Source organism: Acanthopagrus latus, chromosome 19, assembly GCF_904848185.1.
Source record: "Acanthopagrus latus isolate v.2019 chromosome 19, fAcaLat1.1, whole genome shotgun sequence".
NCBI lineage: Eukaryota > Metazoa > Chordata > Actinopteri > Spariformes > Sparidae > Acanthopagrus > Acanthopagrus latus.
The window spans coordinates 15,286,857-15,310,841 of record NC_051057.1 but is presented as its reverse complement, the minus strand read 5'-3'; the positions used below and the strand labels follow the sequence as shown (position 1 = coordinate 15,310,841).

The following is a 23,985-nucleotide window of genomic DNA, read 5'->3' as shown; positions in this document are numbered from 1 at the left end:
ATAGTGGCATAGGGAGGAAGTCAAGGGTGGATGGTCGGGTCAAAACAAATGCAGGACTTTCACCAAGAAGACTACTATTGGTCTCCAGCGTAGTTCAGTTATATCACTTACATTATGTAAGTTATGTTACAACCATAGGTTGGGTGCATTTATAACTTAAGCTTAAGTAATGTAGTTATTTTAAGCTGAATTATGATGTTTGCCTAACCCCCTAACCTGACCAAGTTGTTTAACTGTTTTATTGCCTAAACATAACCAAGTAATTTTCATGTCCCCAAAGAAGCGAGCGCAATCCATAGGTCCGGTCCATCCGGTATGAGGATGTGTTAGTATATCTGCATCAGCCTTAAAAAGAGTAACCCCCTGTTATATCAAATAGAATGTGAAGAAATTCAATGTATGATTATAGTAATTATTCAAGGTCATGTCAGTGGTTAAATTATGGGATTAAATACACTAATGCAGTAAAAACTGGCCTTGGAAATGAGCTGCACTGCCAGCAGAAATGATTTCATCACAAACTTGGATCGACTCAGATGTACACTATATTACCAAAAGTATTCGCTCACCCATTCAAATGATCAGAATCAGGTGTTCTAATCACTTGGCCTGGCCCCAGGTGTATAAATTCAAGCACTCAGGCATGCAGACTGTGAAACAAGACATTTGTGAAAGAATGGGCCGCTCTCAGGAGCTCAGTGAATTCCAGCGTGGAACTGTCATAGGATGCCACTTGTGCAACAAATCCAGTCGTGAAATTTCCTCGCTCCTAAATATTCCACAGTCAACTGTCAGCTCTATTATAACAAAATGGAAGCGTTTGGGAACAACAGCAACTCAGCCACGAAGTGGTAGGCCACGTAAAGTGACGGAGAGGGGTCAGCGGATGCTGAAGCGCATAGTGCAAAGAGGTCGCCGACTTTCTGCACAGTCAATTGCTAGAGAGCTACAAACTTCATGTGACCTTCAGATTAGCCCAAGTACAGTACGCAGAGAGCTTCATGGAATGGGTTTCCATGGCCGAGCAGCTGCAGCCAAGCCACACATCACCAAGTGCAATGCAAGGCGTCGGATGCAATGGTGTAAAGCACGCCGTCACTGGCCTCTAGAGCAGTGGAGACGCGTTCTCTGGAGTGATGAATCACGCTTTTCCATCTGGCAATCTGATGGACGAGTCTGGGTTTGGAGGTTGCCAGGAGAACGGTACATTTCAGATTGCATTGTGCCAACTGTGAAATTTGGTGGAGGAGGAATTATGGTATGGGGTTGTTTTTCAGGAGCTGGGCTTGGCCCCTTAGTTCCAGTGAAAGGAACATTGAATGCTTCAGGATACCAAAACATTTTGGACAATTCCATGCTCCCAACCTTGTGGGAACAGTTTGGAGCGGGCCCCTTCCTCTTCCAACATGACTGTGCACCAGTGCACAAAGCAAGGTCCATAAAGACGTGGATGACAGAGTCTGGTGTGGATGAACTTGACTGGCCTGCACAGAGTCCTGACCTGAACCCGATAGAACACCTTTGGGATGAATTAGAGCGGAGACTGAGAGCCAGGCCTTCTCGACCAACATCAGTCTATCTTGATTTAAGGACAATTTGGTATTGTAATAGTATCACTGCTGTTATTTTTATTTCTATGTTCTGTCCTGAAAGCAGAAGAAGAATTCAATGAAGCAATCCTGTAATTGCAGACTTCAAAATACCAAACAGAATTTGGTAATATTCTGTCTTTTTACTGACCTGTTCATTAAAAGTTTCTGCATATTTTACTTCCCAACGTGAATGTCTAAATATTTCAAGGACCTCTCCCCTCAACCAGGAATAAAATTCTGGGAGGGAGAAAAACTGGATCCTTTGCATATTTAATTTTTGGTGCCCAATAAGTATGTACTCACCCGCGGTTGCTACAACCTCCAAACTCTTGTAAAAATGCACAGGATATGACCTCAGCATCCTACGATTACTACTTTCTTTTTGTCTATTTCCTGACCTTTGAAACTAGACTGAAGATGCTAGGACAATAAATACACATTAAGCCTAAACAGTACGTTTTTTTCAATAACCATGCCAACATACCCTTGAGCAAGACGCAGACCCACCCTCTACGCTCTCATTTTAAGTTGCTTGGAATAAAATGTTTAACCTAAAGCCTGAGATGTAAATGTACAAGATCTAAAGGGTATTACTGTATGCCCACCTCCTCACTAATGGGATAAACACAAATAACTGCTGGTCTGGAAGCCCCAGGGCATCGAACCATAACCAGTAATTAAGGATGTCCTGCTCACCACCCAGCCGACCCTCCGTGGATCACATTTAGCCTCATTTATGCTAATCGCAACCACTCCACAGTAGCGGACAAACCTCCATGGGATTCCCCCCAAATCCCTCGGGGCAAATGGAGCAGGCTTTATCTACCTTGCTCATCGGAATACCAATGAGCCTTTATCACATCATACTGGCACACACACGGCGGCTCTGCTGTCTCGTACAGAATGAATTCATATCTCGCTTTTGAGGATAAAGGGCTGACAGACCCAAATCAACGTAATCACGAGCCTTAAACCGGGAGTTTTGTTGAAGGTAGTCCAGGCCTTTAATTTTAAGCGTTTGACGTGCCGTCAGAGAGAGTGACAGAAAGCTTCAGGCAGACAAAACCCTTTATCAGCGGGCCAACTGGAGAGCTGTCTGACTAACTGCTGCTAAGATTGGATTATCACGCCTGGACGGAGCGCTATCGGCCCTGACTCACTTCATGGACCCACTGCAGCTTCTACAACTATTACAACTGCCTACACAGTACTACTACCACCTGTACCCTCATCGAGACTAAAATCAAAACAACTAACACTACATCGCCGACGATCACTACCTTTATCATTGTAACACAACTAATGGCGATATTACTGCTGCCACTACTCCGATCCCTGAAACTATCACCACTTCTGGAGGTCCTTTTGCTAATACTACTGCTACCACTACACTATTATTACTACTGCTACTACACTATTATTACTACTACTTGTACTACTACTGTAAGAGCTAATATCCCCTTGATTAGTTCTTCAAGTCCACCTGCTAACACTTCTAACACTTGGGGTAGAAGTGGCTAGCAAGCTACGGCTACACTCAAGATACAGGTGAGACCAGGACCGAGGCCGAACCGAACGAACCTCAGGACAGTAACGAAAAAACTCCCAAAGACGTTAAACTAGCAAATGAGGCTAGCGCTACGCTGCTAGCAGCAGGCCTATGTGAAGCTAGTTTAGCAACCTCGCACATGAGACAAACCCCTCGATAGCAGGTAAAAATGGCAAAACAGTGAGTTGAGTGATGAAGGTTGATGATAATATTTTATCTTCAGGTCTTTCAGGATGTTCCCAATGCTCAACAGAACATATCACTACTGTTATTAAATCTTCTATGACACATGTGACATACTTGGTGGCACGTTGCTGTTCTGCCTTCTGATAACTTTTTTAGCTCGTCAGATTTTTCTTATACTCACATGGATATTCTTGGTGATTTCTGCTGTAATCTAGAGAAGAATTACGAGGTAGCTGTCGCCTGTGTTAGGGCACGATAGTTACATAGCTCTATTTATATGCATTTGTACATGTACTTCTCCTCCCTGTGATATCTATCTGATGCCCAACTGCTAACACCACTTTTAGGTTACTACTCAGACTAATACTTCTGCTCGCACTACTTTCCTACTACTTAAATCAGTACCATTCTCACTTTATCTACCACGCTGAAGTGCCCACACTTCTCCCACTACATCTTTCACAATCTGTACTAACAGCACTGCTGCTGCTACTACACCTGCTCATCATCCTCGCCTTCCTCTTACCACTGTGACTTCATTGTTTCTGAAACAATACAAAAACTTCTCATTGCGTCTTTGCGTTAATGTGGACAAGGAAAAAAAGTGCTACAATACAATGTGGTGGAGTGTAAAAGCTATAAAAGCTGGATGAGTCTACAGGAAGGCTTTTCCTTCCTGTCCAGTGAATTTGTTGGAGCACACTCATCTTTTATGAGTGTCGCCCCTCTCAATTAACAGAGCTCTCGTGTAACTTGACAAAGACGGCTCCTCATAAAGAGACGCATACATGTCCTGGGTGTGTAAATACAGAGTTATTTTTACAGTAGCACAAACAGACAAATTCCTCTGGTTTGCTCCTGGGTGTGTTCGTCTGCCATTCTGGGAAGAGCGTCTGTCCCGTGGGGGGGAAACAGACAGATAGGGCACGTCCTGTGGACCTCTGGTACCATCCTGGCTGAGGAGGACTACTGCGATGGGCGGAGTGGCGGAGAGGCGGAGCGGGGAGGGCGCTACAGATGTGAGGCCTGAGATAAGAGGGCGAGCTTTTCGTAACAGGATAATGGCTTCCTGTTTGAATGCTCCGCAAATTGTTTGTCAGGTTACAGCAGCTTTGAACAGAGGCGTGTTTATCTGGGGATCGGGCGAAGGGGGGAGAAGGCAAAAACAAGAACAACAAAGAGTACTCGAGCTGTTTACTGGGATAATGATTTAGCTACAGCGACTGTGACAGCGGCAAAGGATCTTGACAGGAAGGACAAATGTTAAACAGGATGTTGTCTGGAGTCTGAGGGGGCACGCTGAATCGCAGACCTGTAGTTACACAACCACATTTACACAGAATTTCAACATTTTTGCTGCTGTTGGCGGCTTTAAAAAGTCAGAAAAACAACAAAATCATGATCACACAAGACAAGACAAAGTCGGATTGGGAACATTACCGTACTCAAACCTTGCGTAATCGCTTATGATTCACACCAGCTGGTCGTTCAAGTTGTCATTTCTTTTTTTAAAGGAGCTGACTTCAAAAAACAATTTGCAAGCAACCGCCTCACTTGTCAGGCTTTGCTTTGAAGCTGCCAAACAAACCTAATTGGCAAGAGACAAGTAAGTTCCCCTCCATTGTTTCAGGTGTATTATTCAACACGCTTGGGTAAGTACATAAGCAGCACCGACAAAACAAAAGGCGGTGCAGAAGGTGACCAGAGGAAAACAGACAAGCTCGTCCTGCTCTGATGTCTGTCACGATGCCAGATCGCCCATTTTGGCCCTCCTCTATCTGCAGCATCTCCTCTCTTTTCTGTTCGCCGAAAGATGTACTGCACAAAGAGAGACTTCAGGTGGGCTTTTCAGCCCCGCTCACTGTCAAAAGGGAACCCTGATGGAAGTTAAATATGCCCGAGGTAATTCAGGCCCCAGCTGGATCGCATGAACGTGCAAGGCAAAAAGTGGAGCGCCGTGCTTTCAAAGACTGGATCGACTGGAACAAAACCAAAAGAGAGGCTCGACAATATGGTCTCAGTTTAAACTCTGCACAAAGATACACTGCAGCTTCCTCCTCTTCATCTGTGATGTGACCTCACACCACCTCTGCGACGGCTTAAAGCACTTCGCTCACAGCAGTCCAGTCCAAGTTTATCACTTCTGAGGGATTGAGGCAGATTTGTCGGCAGACAGCCTTTGGCTCCGCTCCCCCTGAGGTGGAGCTTTGGGGTGCATACCAGATATCATCAGGCTGTTTAGCTAACCGTTCAGGAGCCCAGTGGGTCCTGGTCTGACCCCCATGTTCCATATTCATGTGACATTCTGCGCTGGTAGCCTGCCAGAGCTCCGTACATCCACTCCCAGAGCCTTTAACCTGTTCTCTGAATTCAAAGCAGCACAGACTCCAGATGGAACAAGAACTAAGTGGATATAGCACTGAAATCTACAGTAATCTGCAGGAAACCTGACGAAACGTTGTCATTTCACCACTTCCTGGATGATCAGCAACTGAAAAGACAGCTGATCGTGGAAAATCTGAAGCGGCATCGGACCACATTTAAAGGTAAACAACACATTTGATAACCCGTTTAGCTTCCGTCAGCATCTAACCGCTTCCTAGCAAACATTACTGTACTACTATTACTGTTAGCTACATGATACATTAAGGGAAAGGCATTCATTAATTCTGAAATATCAACGCACATCTTGGAAACACTGATTTAAGCCTGAAAGTGAAACACACTTGATGTGATCAAATGGTTAAGTTAGCTAGGAAGTGGTTGAATGGGTTATGAAATATGTTATTTTGCCCTAAATATGGCCCGTTTTCCCTCCAGATTTTCACTATTAATAGCAAAGTTGTGAAATGTTATCAATTTTTCGGATTCCCTACATTTATAGGACTTGCAACACAGCAGCATAACATTATCCTGGCATTCGAGCTCCCTGTCCTGAGCATGACGCCAGAGGAAAATGGATGTCACATGAACTATTAATGTATTGGTTCGACATTTTGGGAAAAGCACTTAGTAACTTCATGTCGGGAATAAGATGAAGAGGTGGATACAACTCTAATGTATCTTTATGAATATGAAGCTTCTAAACTGTTGTTGTGTATGTTGGCTTACAGACCGGAGTCTGGACTCTCATCTAACATCCAGCAAGAAAGCAAATAGCAAAACTATTCCTGGAAATTACGTTTTTCTTAGATCTCCAAAATATTTTTGACTTGGCATTTAAAAATAGTCTTCAGAAATGCTTGAAAACAGATCAGCCGCGTCAGCCAAACTCTCACTGAACCCGAATTTAAAAGACATCATTTTAAATTGTCAAAGCACAACTTCAGTTGTGTGACGATGTAAATGCTTCCAATTTAAGAATCACCCATGGACGTTCGTGGTTATATTTAACCAAATGCTTGAGTGAAATATCTGATGATAGTAAACCAGGTATGGTTCTTATTTCTAAGGACAGATTTTTGGTTATTATATCAGTGAAAATGTACATGTTGTTTGTGCTCTTTTCAGCTAGATACTAATTTGTAAGATATAAACAAGCCCCCGAAATTTTGATTCTCAGTTTGGTAACTGAGTCCCTTATTGCACAACTGGGACGCCCCTCCAGATGCCCTCATCCTCCTCGTCCCCCCCGCTGGGTCTACTCACTCAGCAGCTGGCAGCGCAGGACCTGCAGGCTTGTCTTCATGGTATCATGTGATCCGGCTCCTCCTCCACAGTGCTCATGGTTGTCTAGTAGAGAGAGCGAGAAAGAGCAAAACAAAAAGGTATCAAAATCAAATTCAAGTCATGGGTCCAGTATCACTGTGATATACTGTGATTGTGTCTGGGCAGCTCTACGTAGAGTAGACTCTGAAAAGGAAGAAGGGATTGTAGACATGATTGTGCAGATTAACCTTGACAGTTTAATCCTTGTAATGACTGCCACCTCTCACAGCGGGCAATATGACTTACACCGATCATAACAATCCACAATAAAAGACCAGGTAGGACTGCAGTGGTGGTCAGCCTCAGCTGCCAGGCTTCAAATCAGCATTGGCATCCTGCAGGCAGTGCTGGTCAGTAAAACCAATTATGGAGCATTAAACATTGACCAGTGAGCCTTGTTCTGAGACAGCCAGTGCATGTGTGTCAGCGAGAGAAGTACCCAAGGGTGCTCTTCAGGAGAATGACTCACGGACGGCCTTCTGAAAGGCCTCACACACACGATTCTCCATTCACCCCAAAGAGGGTGTGCATGCATGTTTGCCTCTCTTTGTGGAAATGCCCTTGGACAACACATGTGCCCATTTACCACTCGTCGAAGTGTTCCGAACATAGACACACACCTAACCACCCTTCGCCCTACCTGCATGAATAATCTGTTGTGAGTGTGACTTGTGAAATTGGATTTGTGCCCCCCAGGATGAGGGGTCTGGTTGCAGGCAACCCGTATTTCAGTGGGAGACATGTGCGAGATGAGAGGGACAGACAACAAAAGCACAGGGCAGCGGAGTACTGATCCTTTTCATAAGGTTTTATTTCTCATAAAAGCGGCCTCGCTCTTGAGATTGAGAGGAGGCAGCACAACATCTGAGTCATCGTGTTTATATTGCTGCCATTGTGGCAACCTTTTAATAGTTCTAAACTATGTGGAGCTGTAAATCTAGAGGATGCAACTACAGACTATTTGGAGGTATTTCAAATCTTTGTTGAGTAAGGAAGCGGCTAACACAGCACTGCTTTGTGTTTGCCTGGATGTCACCTAGCAAGTTTTGCTAGCGTTGTTTACAAAAATACCAGCTAATAGTAAAATAAAAGAGCAATAACTTGTGTCAATGCTAAACAATCAAGATATATATATATATATATATATATATATATATATATATATATATATATATATATATATATATATATATATATATATATATATATATATATATTCTAGTTTTGAGTGACATTGAGAGCACCACCATAGAGAGGCCAAGTCCCGATTATTTCATGTTACTTTTGGATTACCTCAATACCAAACTTTTATTCAGTCTTAATGACACTATGAGTCATTTTGTAATCCTGTTAGTGGTCTCTATTTTCATTGAAAGTGTCTGTCATGTAATTCAATTTTCTTTCTGTAATTTTTTACTGGAATACATTTACCTTTTTTTTGTATCCCAATTGTGTAATCCCATTACATGTGTTTGGTTGATTCCCAAGATCTTAACAAGAGAAAATCAAAACCATAACAATGGCTACAGCTTTTTACCAAGTGACACATTGGGAAACTCAATTTCTCCCCCTGGCTCCATTCTCACAAAAAATAAAATGAACCAAAGCAATAATTTCAGATGGGGAACTAAATTGTCTATCAAGGCTCACTTATAGATGACAAACATGCACAATTTTGTTCTTGTTCCAAGTGTTTAGAAAATGAAAACAGAGATGCTCGCTGCTGTGCCGCCCTTAACTCACAGCTTTGACTATAATGGTATGGGCTCGGTCATAATGTAGTGCGAGTAATTGCAAAAGAGATGAGGCTGCAAGAATACAGTGGTACGAGCAGAAAATGAGTTTTTCACAGCTTCACATCCGAGGAACTGACACTGGCTGCAACCGTCCAGAAAATCCTCCTCGCATACATTCGAAACACCATAATGCTGCAGTGGTGGCAACTCTGTAACAGCAATGTTTCAGAGTTGCTGTTTTACTCCTTCCCTGTGCTTTCATTTTTTTTTTTTTTGGCCTAATGAGCTCAATGGCAGGGTGTGAAGAGAGCAGCTGAGCCTCTCCACGGTGATTACACCTCATCAGCAGTGCCAGGCCAACGCAGGCTCATAGACACGCTCTTTAATTTGCAGGGCAAAAGGGGTGAGGCCAGGGGAAAGTGGGTGGGGGATGGTCGAGACAGTCACAGGGAGTGTTTCATTTATACTGGTTATAACATGACAGTAAAAGGTTTTTTTTGTTGAGGGAGGACAGGCTAAACGGACAAAAGACAGGATGCTCAGGGCCTCCAGCTTGGGAGCTGAATCATAGTTCAGCTCTGCGCACACATGCAGGTAAAAGATAATACAGGATGACAGTCCCAGCCACGGCCAAAGACAGGACGAGTGGTTCACTGGCAGATTGCTGACAGTTCTGTTGCTGAAACACTTTAACACCTGCCCACCAATGCAGAAACCTGGATTCAAGTCTGGTGCCTGTTCACAGATGAGAAGCTGGTGAGGGATCATGTCCTTGTTGTTGCACAAGGGATTCCTGCTGGGTGAACGGAGGATTTGCATGGAGGCGGAGAAGTGGTGATGAGTTGGGTGAAACAGTGGGGGGACCAAGATGTAGGTAATGATTGATAGTTGTTTTAGGTAGTTATCTGTATAATAGACAAATAGGTGCAGGCTTTCAAAAGAAATGAAAATGTCCACCGATTAACGTGATCATATGTTGGTAGATTTCTGATTTTACGCTGTCGACACAATCTACTATCCTTCTACCTGGCTCATACAGGGATGTGTCTGATGTCAATCAAATAGCGCACACTTAGGTAAAGTTCAGGTTAACCTGTCACTGTTTTTGCTGCCAACACTACACCCATTTGTAAAATAGAAACTACCACAATAAGGGAAAGGTAGCTATAGCAAAGACTAACAGCAGCTTAAATAACTAGCATTCATCACACTGTGCACCATTTGCAATCACACAGGTCAGCAGACCTCAGTCGTAGCCAGCAGTGGTCATTCTTCCAGACCTGAAGAATCAAAAACATGTCATGTAGTCATACAAATCCAAGCTTGTATGTGTTAACAGCTGAGGGAAAAACAAAAAAATGATTATTTTTAAGTGAACTTGACATTATACAAAAAAAAAAATCCTCTCAGCATCATGCACACAAGCATACACTTCATTCCACATTTAGTTTGTTCGGATCTGGTCACACAGTGGTAATTAGCTTTTCACAGTCTGGACCAACTCTGCTGTGAAAAATGCATGAAAATGCCGTAGTAACATTGCATAAACAGGGGCTTTTTATTTCCCCTCTGTGAAATACAGTCTTTCTGTTCCGAGCCTAGCTACACACTAAAGTAGTTAAAGCACGGTCATTTACGTGACTGCAGTACCCGATGCCTCTCTTACACACTTCCTACAACAAATCCCCTGGACTCCATTACTCACACAGGTTACCTAGGCGACCATCCTTACAGGAGATGCTTTGACATAATCGCCAGTGTACTATGACTGTGATACCTGGCTGAGATGTGATTGCGTTGTACTGTAACACCTAAAAGTGTGTGTGTGCACGTCTGTGCAGTGTTTTGGTAAACTTTCAAACTGTACATATTACTCAGACCAGACTTCAAGGATTGTATCTTGTTATGTGTTCATGCATTTATGAAGTTTTTTGCTCAAAAGTCAAAAGAATTCATGCAGCATCCAAGGTGGAAAAAAATTGTAAGTCCACTCCATCTCCAGCTCCTAAAAAGGAAAGTATCACCCTTACATGAGGTAAGGGTGGCACTATTATTATTATTATTTCATAAACATACACCACACATAAAAACTAGACTCAACAATAATCAAAGGATTCACAGATGTTTTTTAAAAACAAGCATCCTGATTTTCTTCTATTTAAAGCATCAGTTTAGTACTTTGCCCATAGCAGCCTAGCTTCCTATTGGAGAGGAGGAAAAAAGAATTGCATGGCAACTGACATGCACGCAGACGGCAGCCATCACCATGGCAACGCTAATAGTACATTATATTCAAATTCATTCACAAGGACATTTTGGGTCTCAATCAGAATTGGGAGGAGGAAAAAAAAAGAGGAAAAACTGAGGAATTACAGAAAAACCTGTGGCAAAGTGAGACATCCAGCAACAGCCTGCTTGTCTCTGCGAGGCTTCGTGTTTGTGGTTCTGCTGACAGGCTCTGGTCCCAGAAGGTCCGAGACAGCAGCTCCGAATAGTGTGTCTGGAGGGGGGCGCGGACTGGAGGCCAAAGCCAAGGTCACCCGGGATGCCACAATGAAATAAGCCTGTCACTCCTTCTCTCCATGGCCACCAGCCGCAGGGATAACAATGCTTTTAATTTTGGACTTCCCTCTATTCTGCGGTTATGTATAGGAGTTGTGGCAGCAGGCTGGCTGCTTGCCCACAACGGCTGCAGCCTGAGAGCTTTTCCATAACGAGAAAGGGGAGGAGGAAGAGGAGGAGGAGGAGGAGGAGGAGGGAGGGAAGTGTGGGAGTCGACAATGACGGTGTGAACTACAGTGTCATGTTCTCACAGTCAACCGATAACTGGACCTGCAAACCACAACTGCTCTCACGCTTTGGTTTGCCTCCTTGTCATGAAGTGGAGGGAGCAGCAAGCCTCTGTCTTAGGAGTACAGAATAAAGAGAGGTGAACCGTGAAAGCCTTAAAGTAATTGGCAAGATACATGCGGCGAAAACAGTGACATATAAAGACTGGCGGCTGAAGCTCTGCTGTAGTGAGATCTCATTTTTCAAATTTCTCAAAAAATGTTTTCCAGCACTTGCAGGAAAAATCACAGTGGATTGTGTTATAATGCGGTTACATCAGCGTTGAGTTCATAGCATCAAAGCTAAGGCTTGGTGTGATCTCAGAGCTCCATTTCGAATTGTGGGAAACCAACTTCCCTCAGCTCCGCCCTTCCTCGACGACCCACGGGACATGCCTACACAGAGGGCGTCCATTTCTCCTTTGAAGTTGTTTTACCCTTTGATGGAAATCAGCAAACAGCCCCTGATAGTGCCGTTGCTGCAATCTTCCTCTGTCCATGCGTCTCTTGTGTTCATGTTGATATGGCACCATCTTGACGGAGAATATGGCTGTCGTTCTGGAGTGAAGCTTCACCTTTGAGGGCTGGTGATGCCATCTTGATGACCTTATAAAACCATCAACCGTCTAACTTGCTAAGCTCGCCTGTCTGAAAAGTGAAGCCAGTGTTGAGCTGCAGTCAATCCAACAGCCAGCAGAGTTTGGTTTCAAAAAGAAGTCGGATTGTATATAGGCCTATGAGAAAATGAGCCTACTTCTCACTTGATTTATGACCTCAGTAAAACAGTTTCCTGATGTGTTCATGATCTCATTTGCTATGATTAATTATTCTTTATCAAAGCATGGCGTACATATTATAAATCATGGTCCCGTTTACAGTAAAACAGATGGTAGAGCAGGGGAAGATTTAGGCTGTGGATACCTTGGGATGGCAATCAAAAAAACAAGATGCTAATGGCCATTGGGCCAAACCAGAGGCTTCAAAACAGTGCTGTAATGTAACAGTGGATTTTCATATGGTTCAGTAACGTTTTGCTGTCTTTTTCATTTTTTAGTATGGAGCTTTTTTGCAGGTAAAACATAAAAAATGACTCAAATTATGATTTTTCCATGAAGAGAAGGTGAATCATGATCAACGCTGATGATCAATAGATTGTTAGAGTCATTGTTTTGAGCAAAAATGCCTGACATGTTTGGGTTCCAGCATCCCAAATCTAAGGGTAGCTGTGTTTTTCTTATTCATGTCACAGCATATTAAATATTTCTTTGTTTTTAGACTGCTGATCAAACTGAACAAGCAATATGAAGAGGTCATTTTGGGCTCAGGGAAATTCTGATGGTTGTTTTTTAAAATGTTCTGATATTAATGCAACTAAACGACTGTAGGTGTCCTTTTTTCAAGGACTGACACAAATAAGACCGCGGGCTCTCATTAGAAAAGACTTTGTCCCGGGGTCCTCCATTTATAATTATATGAAAACAAAATTATTCCCCTTCCTGCTGGGCATTTCCAGACCCCACTTTGACAAACTACTGGACTTTTCTTTGGGTTCATTAGTCAAATACAGTCAAGCTGCCCTACCCAAGCTCCTCCCTCTCGTCCAAATATGGACACTTCTGGGTTGAAAAAGTCAAGATGCCGACGGTCTTAATGCCAAACTCGAGGCTTCAAAACAGTAGCCCACAAATCAATGGCTGACGTCACAGTGGTTTACACTTGCTTGGCACCAGTTGTGTAAGACTGTGGCTTATTGTGCAACACAGAAGCTGATTACTGATTACTGATTACGGCAAGGGACAATTCTGTTATGAAACCATTTTTCTTCAGGGAGGAGGGTTAAAAACCAGCTCCAGTGACTCACATGAGAGAGAAACTCTGGGGCTTTGATAACTTAATAGTCCTGCCGGGATACACACAACAACTGAATGGTTACAAGTATTGATTCGATGCAACAACAGGCCTAAATTAAAACGCAAGCACCAAGACTACAAAGCAGGAGTAAGTTTCCAGCGAGCTTCCTAATCCCTGCATCCCTGACGGTGCTCATACTGAGGAGTCAGTGTGGTGAGCCGAGTGTGTGAGCGCTGTCAGTCGTGGCCCTGGATGGTGAACCTGGCAGGATGAGTTGCTGGTGCTGCGTCATGAAGGCTGGCAGAGGATGTGCAGGTTATCAATCAGCAGCATCGCTCCCCTCCAGGCCCCGCCGGCGGTACAGCAACACACCAGCCATTAAAAGAACATTAGGCTCCCAGCATGCTGTTCACTCTGATCGTATAGCATCGGAGGAGGAGACACATCACCATCATCGTTCCAGTCAATCACTACTATCAATCACTTGGTTACATAAAAACTGTGAATGTTCTGTATACGAGCCTGACAAAATCAACTTGTTATCGGCTTCAAAATATTGTGTCTCTGAACAAACACTGAGGCTAAAAAGCCTTCGAGCGTGCAGAATGCTTGTTCTACTGATAGAATAAATACATGTGGAACAAGTTGTTGGAGTCCGACAGTCCTCAGAGAAACAAGGCGCATATTTTATTCAACTGTATTTCTTTGTTGCTGTTGCATCAATCCCTAAAGTTCTGTGCCACACTTCTGCAAAACACACAAGCATTTGGTTCATATGTAGCTTAGAGAGGGACAGCAGAGAAGAAGATTTTGCTGCAGGATTGTTTTCAGGAGCTTCTAACAACAACTTTATTTTATTTTTCCCTGTGAATCTGGGTCACCGTGTGAATCTTTTTTAAAAGCTGTAAATCAAGGTCGACTGCAGGTGCTGTCCTAAATGGTATTTCCACAAGGGCTAGATGACAGTGTGTACCAAAATGTTATTAAAAAGAGGAGACTGGGTAACCAACACTTCTGCTATACACACTTGAATCATCTACAAACACAAACCAATCTCCAGGTATGAAACAGTTAACAACAACGAGACAAATGCCTCCAGGTTCATGTTCATACAGTTTGTCTCCGATGGCTAAATCATGATTATACAGACAGATTTCATGTGCTCAGTGAGCAAGCTGTCAGTTTGTATTCATGTCTTGGCTAAAGACATATTTTCTATGTCAGGGCTGAGAAAGGAGGACACTGTAGGATTAAAGGCGATGTGCTTGTCAATAGTCACTGATGTAGAAACCACAGAGAACAGGATAAGAGCGGTGTCATACTTCTCTGAGTGTGACTTGGATTTTAGTGTGTTTCTTTAGCTCTCTTTGCAGCTCTCCATCCTCATTGTTATACATACCAAACACAGAATATCAGCTTCACTCTCGCATCACATCAACAATGGGGAAACCTACTGTAGCTCTCGCAGGATGAATGAATCTCTAACTCGTTCAGAGGAGAACTCCCACTCAGGAGGAGCTGTGCTTAGGGGCAACTGAGGAGGAGTTGAACAGCATCTCTGGCCTCTTCATTACTCAACAGGCTCACACAGCCAGGACCAATGACTAAAGCAATTCATCAGACAACTCATGGCCAGAACCCTCTCTGTAGGTGTGTGAACACATGTGAGTACACAGACAGAGAGATAAATGGTGGTCAATGATTATTCCTGCCCATTTGTACAGCTGCTACAGAGTCCCTATAAATGAAAGATGTTCTACAGCATGAGCTTCCTCTACACTTTAGAGCTGTTTTACATCTTTGAAACAAAGATTCCAGAGTCCAGAGCAAATCTCAAGCCCTTTAAGTCAAGTCAACTATTATCTTAACAAGTCCGAAACTGAGAAGTATCAAGGCAAGTCTCAGGTCCAAGTCAAGTCATGAAGAAGATATTACAGGAGGAAAAAAGAAGCTTTTTTTGTCAAGTCTTAAGTCAGATTTCAAGTCCTTTAGGGGCAGTTTAGGTCAAGTCAGAAGCAAGATCTTACAAAGTCAGAAAATGAGGCTTTGGCTGTCAAGTCTTCAGTCAAGTCTCAACTCCGTAAGAGCAGGTCTCAAGTCCTTTAGGGTCATCCCAAGTCAAGTCATATGGAAAATATATCCCAGTCAGAAACTGAGGCATTTGCTTTCAAGTTTCAAGCTATGACTTTAGGCAATCAGGGTTTAAGTTTGTCACGTCCCACCGCAGTCAAGTCCAGATCAAGCTGCAAGTCCTACTTTTTGTGACTACAGTCTGACCCGCAATTAAGTCCCCAAGTCTTGATCAAGGTATTTATTGAGTCAACTCTCACCTAAGTCAAACCCAAGTCCAAACGTCTTCAGTCCTCAGTAAGTCAAGTCTGAAATCCTTTTGTTGACTTAAGTCCAACCCCAGTGTCCAGTCTACAAGGAGTGAAGTCTCAAAAAGTAGTGATGCCCCCACTTTAGTCTGTGGGTATTGAGTATCATGTCTTGAGTCAAGTCTTTAAGGAGTTTAGATTCAATCAATTCAGGTCCCACAAGAGTCAAATCCAAGTAATTTTTGTGACTTTAGTCCTACTTGATTCCAAGTCTTACCACTTCGATCTCATTGCATTCAAGTCTGATTAAAGTAAGACATCACACAAGTATCAAGCAAGTCAAGTATCCTGTTGTCATTTTGTTTCCTTATGTCTTACCCTGTGTCCAAGTCTAAAGCTTTGTCTTAATTTGGCCTCAAAATAAATGTTTAGGTCGTAAAGTCTCAGGCTCAGGTTTCATTCAGCAACCTTGTCAGTCTCAAGTCCATAATTTGCTGACTTAATTTCACCTTGTGTCCAAGTATCCAGTCAAGTCTCAATTCAAGTCTCCAGGTGGTCAAGTCTAAAAAGAAGTCACGTTTCAATTACACATTTTCCTTTAGCAAAGTTCAACCCAAGTCTCGGGACTCAAGTCAAGTTTCTATCCAGTCACGTTGAGAGTCAAGTCTCATATCAGTCAAGTCTTGAGTCCTCATCGTGTTAAGTGTTGTTCAAACCAGGTCTCAAGACTGGAGTCAAGTCTCGAGTAAGTCTGGCCTGACGGCAGCAAAGTCAAAGTCCTCAGTTCAGTGATGGTAATCAGAATTGATTCCAAGTTCAAAATCTCAAGTCAAGTCAAGGCAGCACTTTTGTTCTATGTTCTTTAAACTCTGAGACAAGGTGTCAGACACAGACGCTTCACTGTATCACACTTGACAGTCATTAAAACCAAGGGAAGGCCAGACTGTCTGACAGATTCGGCAAGGGATTGAATCAGTGGAACAAAAAGTGAGACAGGTAACAGAGCCCCGGGGAAGAACCTGTGACAGACTTGTTATACCTCTGGAAAGAGGACACCACAGACTGAATAGCAAGCGTCTGGAATGATTGAAGGAGGCGAGCTGTCAGCAGATGCATTTGATTAAAGCTGAAGTCAGACTTGACAGGCAGAGAGCACACGGGAAAAAAACTTTATTGGCGATGTTCCCTTCATGTGTTTTTGTTTAGTTTGACATAATATTAAGGCATTTCTTTATGATACTTGTAGACAATGGAGAATCAGAAGAGTAGGGGCTCATTATTTTGCAGCTAAGTTCAACAGCCGCCCACTGCGAAACCCGTTTTAAAAGACACACGTTTGCAGGCGAACAGCAGCCTCATTTGGCACACTCCAAGAAAGCCAGTGGGTGATTATCGGAGGAGTGTAAAATCAACTGAAACAAAAGCAGAAGGGAACAGTGTGAGAGGAAATGAGCACGGCAAAAAACAGGTAAATTACAGCGCTTGAACACAATATGCCGGACTTCGCAGATAGATAAGCTCTTAGACGGTGTCCAACAGTGAATCAGATTTGATGGATTTCACCTGTAAGACGTCCCGAGTGGGTGATATTTGACTTTTTTCAGTATTAACTGCGCGCACACAGCCCTGCACCTTAGACTCTGAGACCTGTAATACCTGCAATCGCTCTGCACAAGCTTATTCCTTGAGCCAGGCAGTAAAGGAGGAGCAGACATTGGGATGCAGCTCACCCCTCGCCACTGTCTGAGTCGTAAATATCCTCGCCTCTATCTCCCTCTCCCTCTTTCTTCTTGCCGTCCTTACGTGACCCCTGACTGAGCGAGCGACTGACTGACTGACTGACTGACTGACTGACTGACTGACTGACTGACTGACTGCGAGAGGCTCAGTGTCGATGAAGAGTAACGTGAAACTACAGCGTGTCACTCCGCGCTACGCCTGTCACCACCGGTAACGCAATTGAAGAATAGCATCGCCTTCGAAATAGGTGAATTAGGGGGCTCGGGACGACAGTTTAATTCGCCACACTTACTGGATGCATAATGACACTTGCCATTGGTCTGAACACAATCCAGACAGTACATGGAAACGCTTGCTTTGAAGCATCCCAGCTCATGCTGGAGCAAATCTACAGCATTTATCTACTACAAATAACTCTAATAAAGATTTTCCAAGCCAACACGTCTCCTTGGATATAAATATTTGACTGCACAGCTAATTACTTGACTGATCAAGGTGATATTTATGCAAAAGTACATAAAAAAGTGCCTTCTAGCAGCATGTGGTCGATAGGAGACTGCCTTGTCTCAGACTTGGCTGATTTGTGGACACGTTTTCCTCTCTCCTGTTTGTGATTCTGTGCTAATAAAGTCAGTTAAATTACTGTCTGCCTATAGTTCACCGAAAAAAACAGAACAGGAACAGAGACGGGTCATAAAGCGGTTTCTCATCAGAAGCCTCGAGAGGAGGTGAATAATTGGGACTGCATACGGAGCTAAGTTAAGCACAAGACGAAATCTGTTTGCTGAAAGCGTAACCCTTTCTGTGCCCTCTCTGTCTTCCACATCTAAAACGCCCGCGGATAAACATCTGATCAAAGCCTCATCGTTGGCTTCTGTCTCGCTGCCAGATCTCCAGACTGTTACGTCTCATGGTGCGACTGGAAGCTGTCAGGCCGGCAGACGGATTGATATGTAAAGTCTACCTCTCTCGCTCGGCCACATTGATTATCGGACCGGCGTCGCTCGATGAGGCCACAGTTAACGGATAACAAGCACATAATCCTCCACGTAATAGCTGTCAGAGATCTAAATTTACACCAGGGGAACATGCTGGGAGACCTTTGATGTAGTATCTGAACTCATCAATCAATGATTTTAACACCAACGCACAGATGTAGATTCTTTCTCTAACTTTTAAAGTGTTATTTGTTACTTTCAGAAAGAATATTTTGAGAATTGATTCAGACTCAGCTCATGTGGTTTTCATTTCACTACCCAGAGGCTTGCAAAAGCGGTTAGCTCGGCGATAACTTGCATTGCTGCTTGTTCTCCGAGCATGGATCCTTGGCAGGCCGGGGAAGATAAAGTAACTTTGCATAAGTGCACGTCTGTCTAACTCCCTGAAGCCGGGAGACACGTCGGAAGGAGAGGCTGTTACCGCTCAGAAAAGTGATCTCCAACAGCGGCTCTAACACAGGGCTTGATGTTGTAGAACAGCCCTGAGCTGCGGGGCCTTTCTTCTCTTCATCTCCCATCTCTCTTTGCTCCCCACTTCTTTAATGTCATGTCATGCTTTCATCCGAATAAGTATCTCCCTTTTCCCCTTCTCTCATCTCTACTTCAGGCTTGGTCTTCATGCTCCGAGTCCCTTGAACCAGAAAAGGGCTTTTTAACGCTGCAGGGGTGGGAAATGCAGCCGGCAAATGGGAAATTCTTGAAAAATAAAAATATGAGGAATAATTTAAATACTTCCAAACCAACAAGTAAACAGGAAATCTGTAAGTTTTATCATAGCAGTCTGTGCACAGACTGACTGACACTTCATATGAGATGCTGATCCTACCATATTTTGTACAAACAGGAAAGTATGTAGCCAGAAGGACGTAGCCATGACTACCCTGCTGGAAAAACCAGCATAGACCAGCATATGTAGTGCACTATGCTGCATGGAAATCCTGCTGGTCTATGCTGTTTTTTTCCAGCAGGGTACAGATCAGTATCATCAAATTTGAATCTAAAAATGTCACAAAAAGCAGGTGAAAAGTGGAAGTATCGAAGGATCAATTCATGACTGCCTGGTTTTACTGGCATCTTACACTAAATAATACAGTTAAATACCACCATAACCCACCATATTCTAGCATTTAAAGCTGCACTAATCAATATGTTTAAGTTAACAGTGGCTCAAATGACTTCATGAGATGTGGAAGAGGCTGCTCATAGAGAATGTGGTGTGGCCTCAAGGCGCCCTGAGGGCTTTCACACCTGTAGCTTTATGACCCATCTCAGCAGTGGCACCTCAATCTACGGAGGATTTTAGCATCTTTCAGCTAGCTTCTTTGGTCTGAGGGCTATTAGCTTCAATGTTTTGGTTCACTCTTACAGCACTCATCAGTTTATTTTAAACAGGTTGACAGTTTCCATGAAAAAGCTTCTGCACAGCAACAAACAGCCAACAAAATTAGCATGTTAGCGAAGCTAGTGGAACAAAATAGCAGTTGAACAGCCTGATATTTGCCTCTGCTGCCACCAAGTCGCTCAAAAAACAGCCAGCCAAACAAAAAGAAAAGAATGCAGCTTAAAAACAATTCTTTCATTTGCCATTTCTTCAATGTCTGTACAGTCGAATACAGAGTGAATTAGTCTATAACGTGCAATTTTCAGTCATTACGCAAATGTCAGCTCACAAAACAAAAGGGCAAGCTAGTGTTATGACTAAGGAGTGACATTTCTTTAACGGAGAATTAGTCAAGCTACGTAAACCTATTTCAGTTTCGCAGAACTATGGAAGATTGACAGCAGAATCCAAAAAAAATCCAAGTTGCATGCTCGCATTACATGAGGCTGAGTGTACAGTAGAGTGAGAGTCAGAGCAAGAGAGCGTCCTCTTCCCCCAGTGAACCCATGTTGACCCCTGAAAGCCCTCGTGAGTCACTCTGACATCAAATGGATGAGGTATAATGCAGCGTAAAAAGCCTGAAATATATGATGTCCAAAACTTTTGACTGGCAGATATATCTTAGCGTGTACAGGAGCGGTGGAGGTTAGGACTCCATTAGATTTCCTGTGCAGCCGGTGACGTCGGTGTCCTCCATCTGACAGCCCGTCTGCAGCAGGTCGAACACCTGTCACACCTCACTTTCTGCCAGCGATGTTGATGGCCGACCTGCGCTGGTGGCCAAACTGCCCTTCAGGGAGAGCTGACATGGTTTGAGTAACCACTCTCAGAGACAGAGTGACTCAGCTGGAGAAGCAGCAACCTTTTAAAATGCTAATCATGAGTCAGAATACATATATTTAATGTTTTGTTTTTTTTCAAAACCTAATCCCTAAGTGCTTTGTGCAAAACCACAGATAAGTCAAAGCTTTTCATTTCTTTATATTGCAACCCTAAGTTCGTTTACATTCAGGTTCGTGTCTTGAGGTCTTCTTAAAAAAACCCCATTTTTGTTGCCACAAACCCAGCTCGAAACGTCTTGTAGTCTCCTAAAGAACATCTGTGTTTGTTGCCAGAAACACAGCTGGGAGATGCCCGATTTCCTGTGAAAAATATCCGGTTATGGTCACCACAAACATGGCTCGAAAACGTCCTGAGGTCTCCATAAAAACACTTGGTTCTGTCGCCACAAACACGTCTGGAAACTGTCACGAGTTCTCTTCAATCTCAAATATATCCAACGCTGTCATGCTTAGTAAATCAAAAGCAGCTCTGTCGCCTGTGACTTTCCACTATCCAGGGGATATTATTGTGTTAATATATATCGGCTTGAACAAATCATACATTGGATCGGTAAGAGAGACACCTTTTTCTTTTAAATTACGATCAGACCTCTAAAATAATTTGAGTACAGAGTGAAACAAGACGGAACATTTTCTGCATCTCATCCTTTCCACCAGCTACGCAGAGGGAGACGTGTGCAGCCCGAATGAAAAACGAATCATCAAAAAGCAGTCTGTAAGGTAAAGCTTCCACTAAAGTGTGAATTCGCCTGATGCATGCTTGATATGGATTCCTGGGTACATTTACTATTCCCTTCAGACGATTCCTCGAGGTTCGGAGAACAGTAAAGAACCTCCGATGCGGCATCCCGTCCAATCGCGTCTCACTCTTCAATCTGTGCTCTGCTCTGATTGGTGATGCGCGAGGTATTTTTAGCTCCAGATGGCTCAATAAAATCAGACACTTCTCCAGAGGTTTTTTTTTTTTTTAAATTGAGACGAACAGACAAGCCAACGCCGCGGCGAAATAGCATGACACGGCAGTAGCACAGCGGCGCCGAGGGTGCTGTCAGCAGCTATCTGTCCTCCAGCCCCCCAGCGGGCATCACAGTTAACACAAGGCCTCCCTGAACGCACCTTGCCCTCTTGCACGGAGCAGGTGGAGAAAGCCAGCGAGGCTTTATCGCCGAGAGCAGGAACACAAGCGAGCAAACTTTGAGAGCAGGAGAACTGTAAGTGCACTGCGGCACAACTGCTGCGACGTTACGCTGAGGAGGACCATTTGTCAAAGTGCCTCCCACTGGAGGCCCCCTATGTGAAGGAGAGCCAGTGGTCTTAAGAAGAAACAGTGACTCATACGTTGATAAAGGTTAACTGCACTGCTCTTCCACATCCAGACGAGCTCTCATGAAAGGATGGTTATCGCATATGAAGAATATAGAGAGAAGGCTTCGCAGTTGAGCCGCGTGTCTAAATGATTCATGTCGCCTTGCGAAGGATCATGCGTGAACATAAAAGCAATTTTGTTTGCCTTGAGGGTGAGGGATTAAAAATGTAGCGGTGCGCGATGACAAAGGGTCGCACCTTCTGGGCTCCTCTAGGTTTTACTCAACGCCACAATGAGGTGCCCGAGGTTGCCACCAACATAGAAGGCACATTACCATAAACAAGCTTAATCCCCTCAGATTTAACATAACAGATGTAACAGGGCGGGACAACGTGCTCGAGCGAGGGCGAAAAACAAACTCTGGGCTGTTAAAGTCATGCCAGGGCAGTCGAGTTATTATCAATGATGATGCTGCAAAATGTGCAAGACTAAAGCAACAGAAGAGTGGCTCCCAACCTAGGGATCAGGTTTGTGCGATCGCGGCCTTGACCATCGCAGAGGAAGAGGGCAACAAGACGACGTCATTGAAAAAGTGCCAATCAAAACTCAAACGGTGAGAAAATATGAGAAGGAGGCTGTTTTGATCTCCTGCTTTATTTTGTGTTTTTATGGGTTAAATGGTCACTACGTTAGAACTTCTTCACTCCCATTGAGTGAAAAAAATCAGGCAACCTCAGGCAAGAGTAGAAACTTCTTGTGAAACTGAGGGCATTTTTTTCATAATTTGCCATTTCCATCAACCTTTACTAATGTGTTATGTCAAATATGTTGAAGGAAACACGGCAAATGTGAGAAGGGCGCACGAGTGCTTGACTGAACAATGACTCAAGTGGACTTCGCCGTCTTTAAAGGGTAACGAACCAAACATTTTTTGGAAATATAATCTGCTGAGTGTCTTTTACAACTAAGGAAGCAGAGGTCACCACGAAAGGAAATAACTAACGTAGGAAATCCTTTTGTTCCAGAACAATACTGTACATTCCACTGCCTGTTGTCACATTTTTGTACCATTACATCTTGAAATGCACGTCTTTCCTGTAGATGAGAGCTGTGACAATCTTACTGAATGTTTTACGAAACCACACAGGAGCAGGACAGGAAACAGGGCCCTTTGTCACATTCAGGAATGTCCATGAGGTAGACACAGCAATTCCTGCATTTTACACACTGATTTGCATTGCAAAAGAAGGAAATGCACGCCGTCTCCACTGTGTCTCTATACTTCCTGTCTCGGTTCAACGTACTTTCTGCCGAAAAAGTGAAGCACACACCTCGTGCGTCCAGGAAGTTTCCCCGCTCTACACACACATTCCTAATTTTACCTCTTGACGCGGCCTCTTGTCTGGTGACAATGGCAGGAACGAAAGGCGGCGGGGAGGGGTGTTATTTGGAAGGGGGGAGCGTATTGTACCTCGTTTCCTTAAGTAGCGCAGCAGAGAGCTCTGTGAGCCAGCTGGGACAAGTGAACGCGAGGAGCAACATCCGAAGGGAACGTCCAAGGTCCAGAGGTTTCCCGCCGGGCGATGACCACGTGTCCGGAGAGGCCGAAGGGGAGAGATGTTGTATTGTTCTCCTCTCTCCTCCTGCTCCTCCTCCTCCTCCCCACCACTCTGCTCCATCCCCCCACTATTAGGGAGACGGATTAACTCCAAGAGCTGAGAGTGTCTGGCTCGCTGTACGCAGACACACACACACACACACACACACACACACACACACTGCATCAATTAGGCCTTCTCGGTGTGATTCAGCCTGACAGACGAAGGCAGATGCACTCTACAAAAACATGACAAGCACAATTGGCCAAAAACTGGAGAATTTACTCATGGATGAGCAGCCCAGTGGCTCAATTCTCCAAAAGGCCTAATAAGCCAATTACAGTGAAGCTAA

General features: G+C 43.9%; 1 protein-coding gene across 3 annotated transcripts in view; it reads right to left on the bottom strand.

Annotated features, from left to right (window-relative positions):
• The window catches only part of tmem108 (transmembrane protein 108), a 52,550-nt gene that overhangs the window by 15,572 nt on the left and 12,993 nt on the right, over nucleotides 1-23,985 (bottom strand). For 2 of the 3 annotated variants that reach the window (XM_037079580.1, XM_037079581.1), the window contains one exon: nucleotides 6,976-7,059. In XM_037079580.1, the coding sequence (XP_036935475.1) occupies nucleotides 6,976-7,059 (84 nt within the window). Of the gene's footprint in view, nucleotides 1-6,975; nucleotides 7,060-23,506; nucleotides 23,730-23,985 lie in introns of those variants that run through there. The other variant, XM_037079579.1, reaches the window with a different exon arrangement.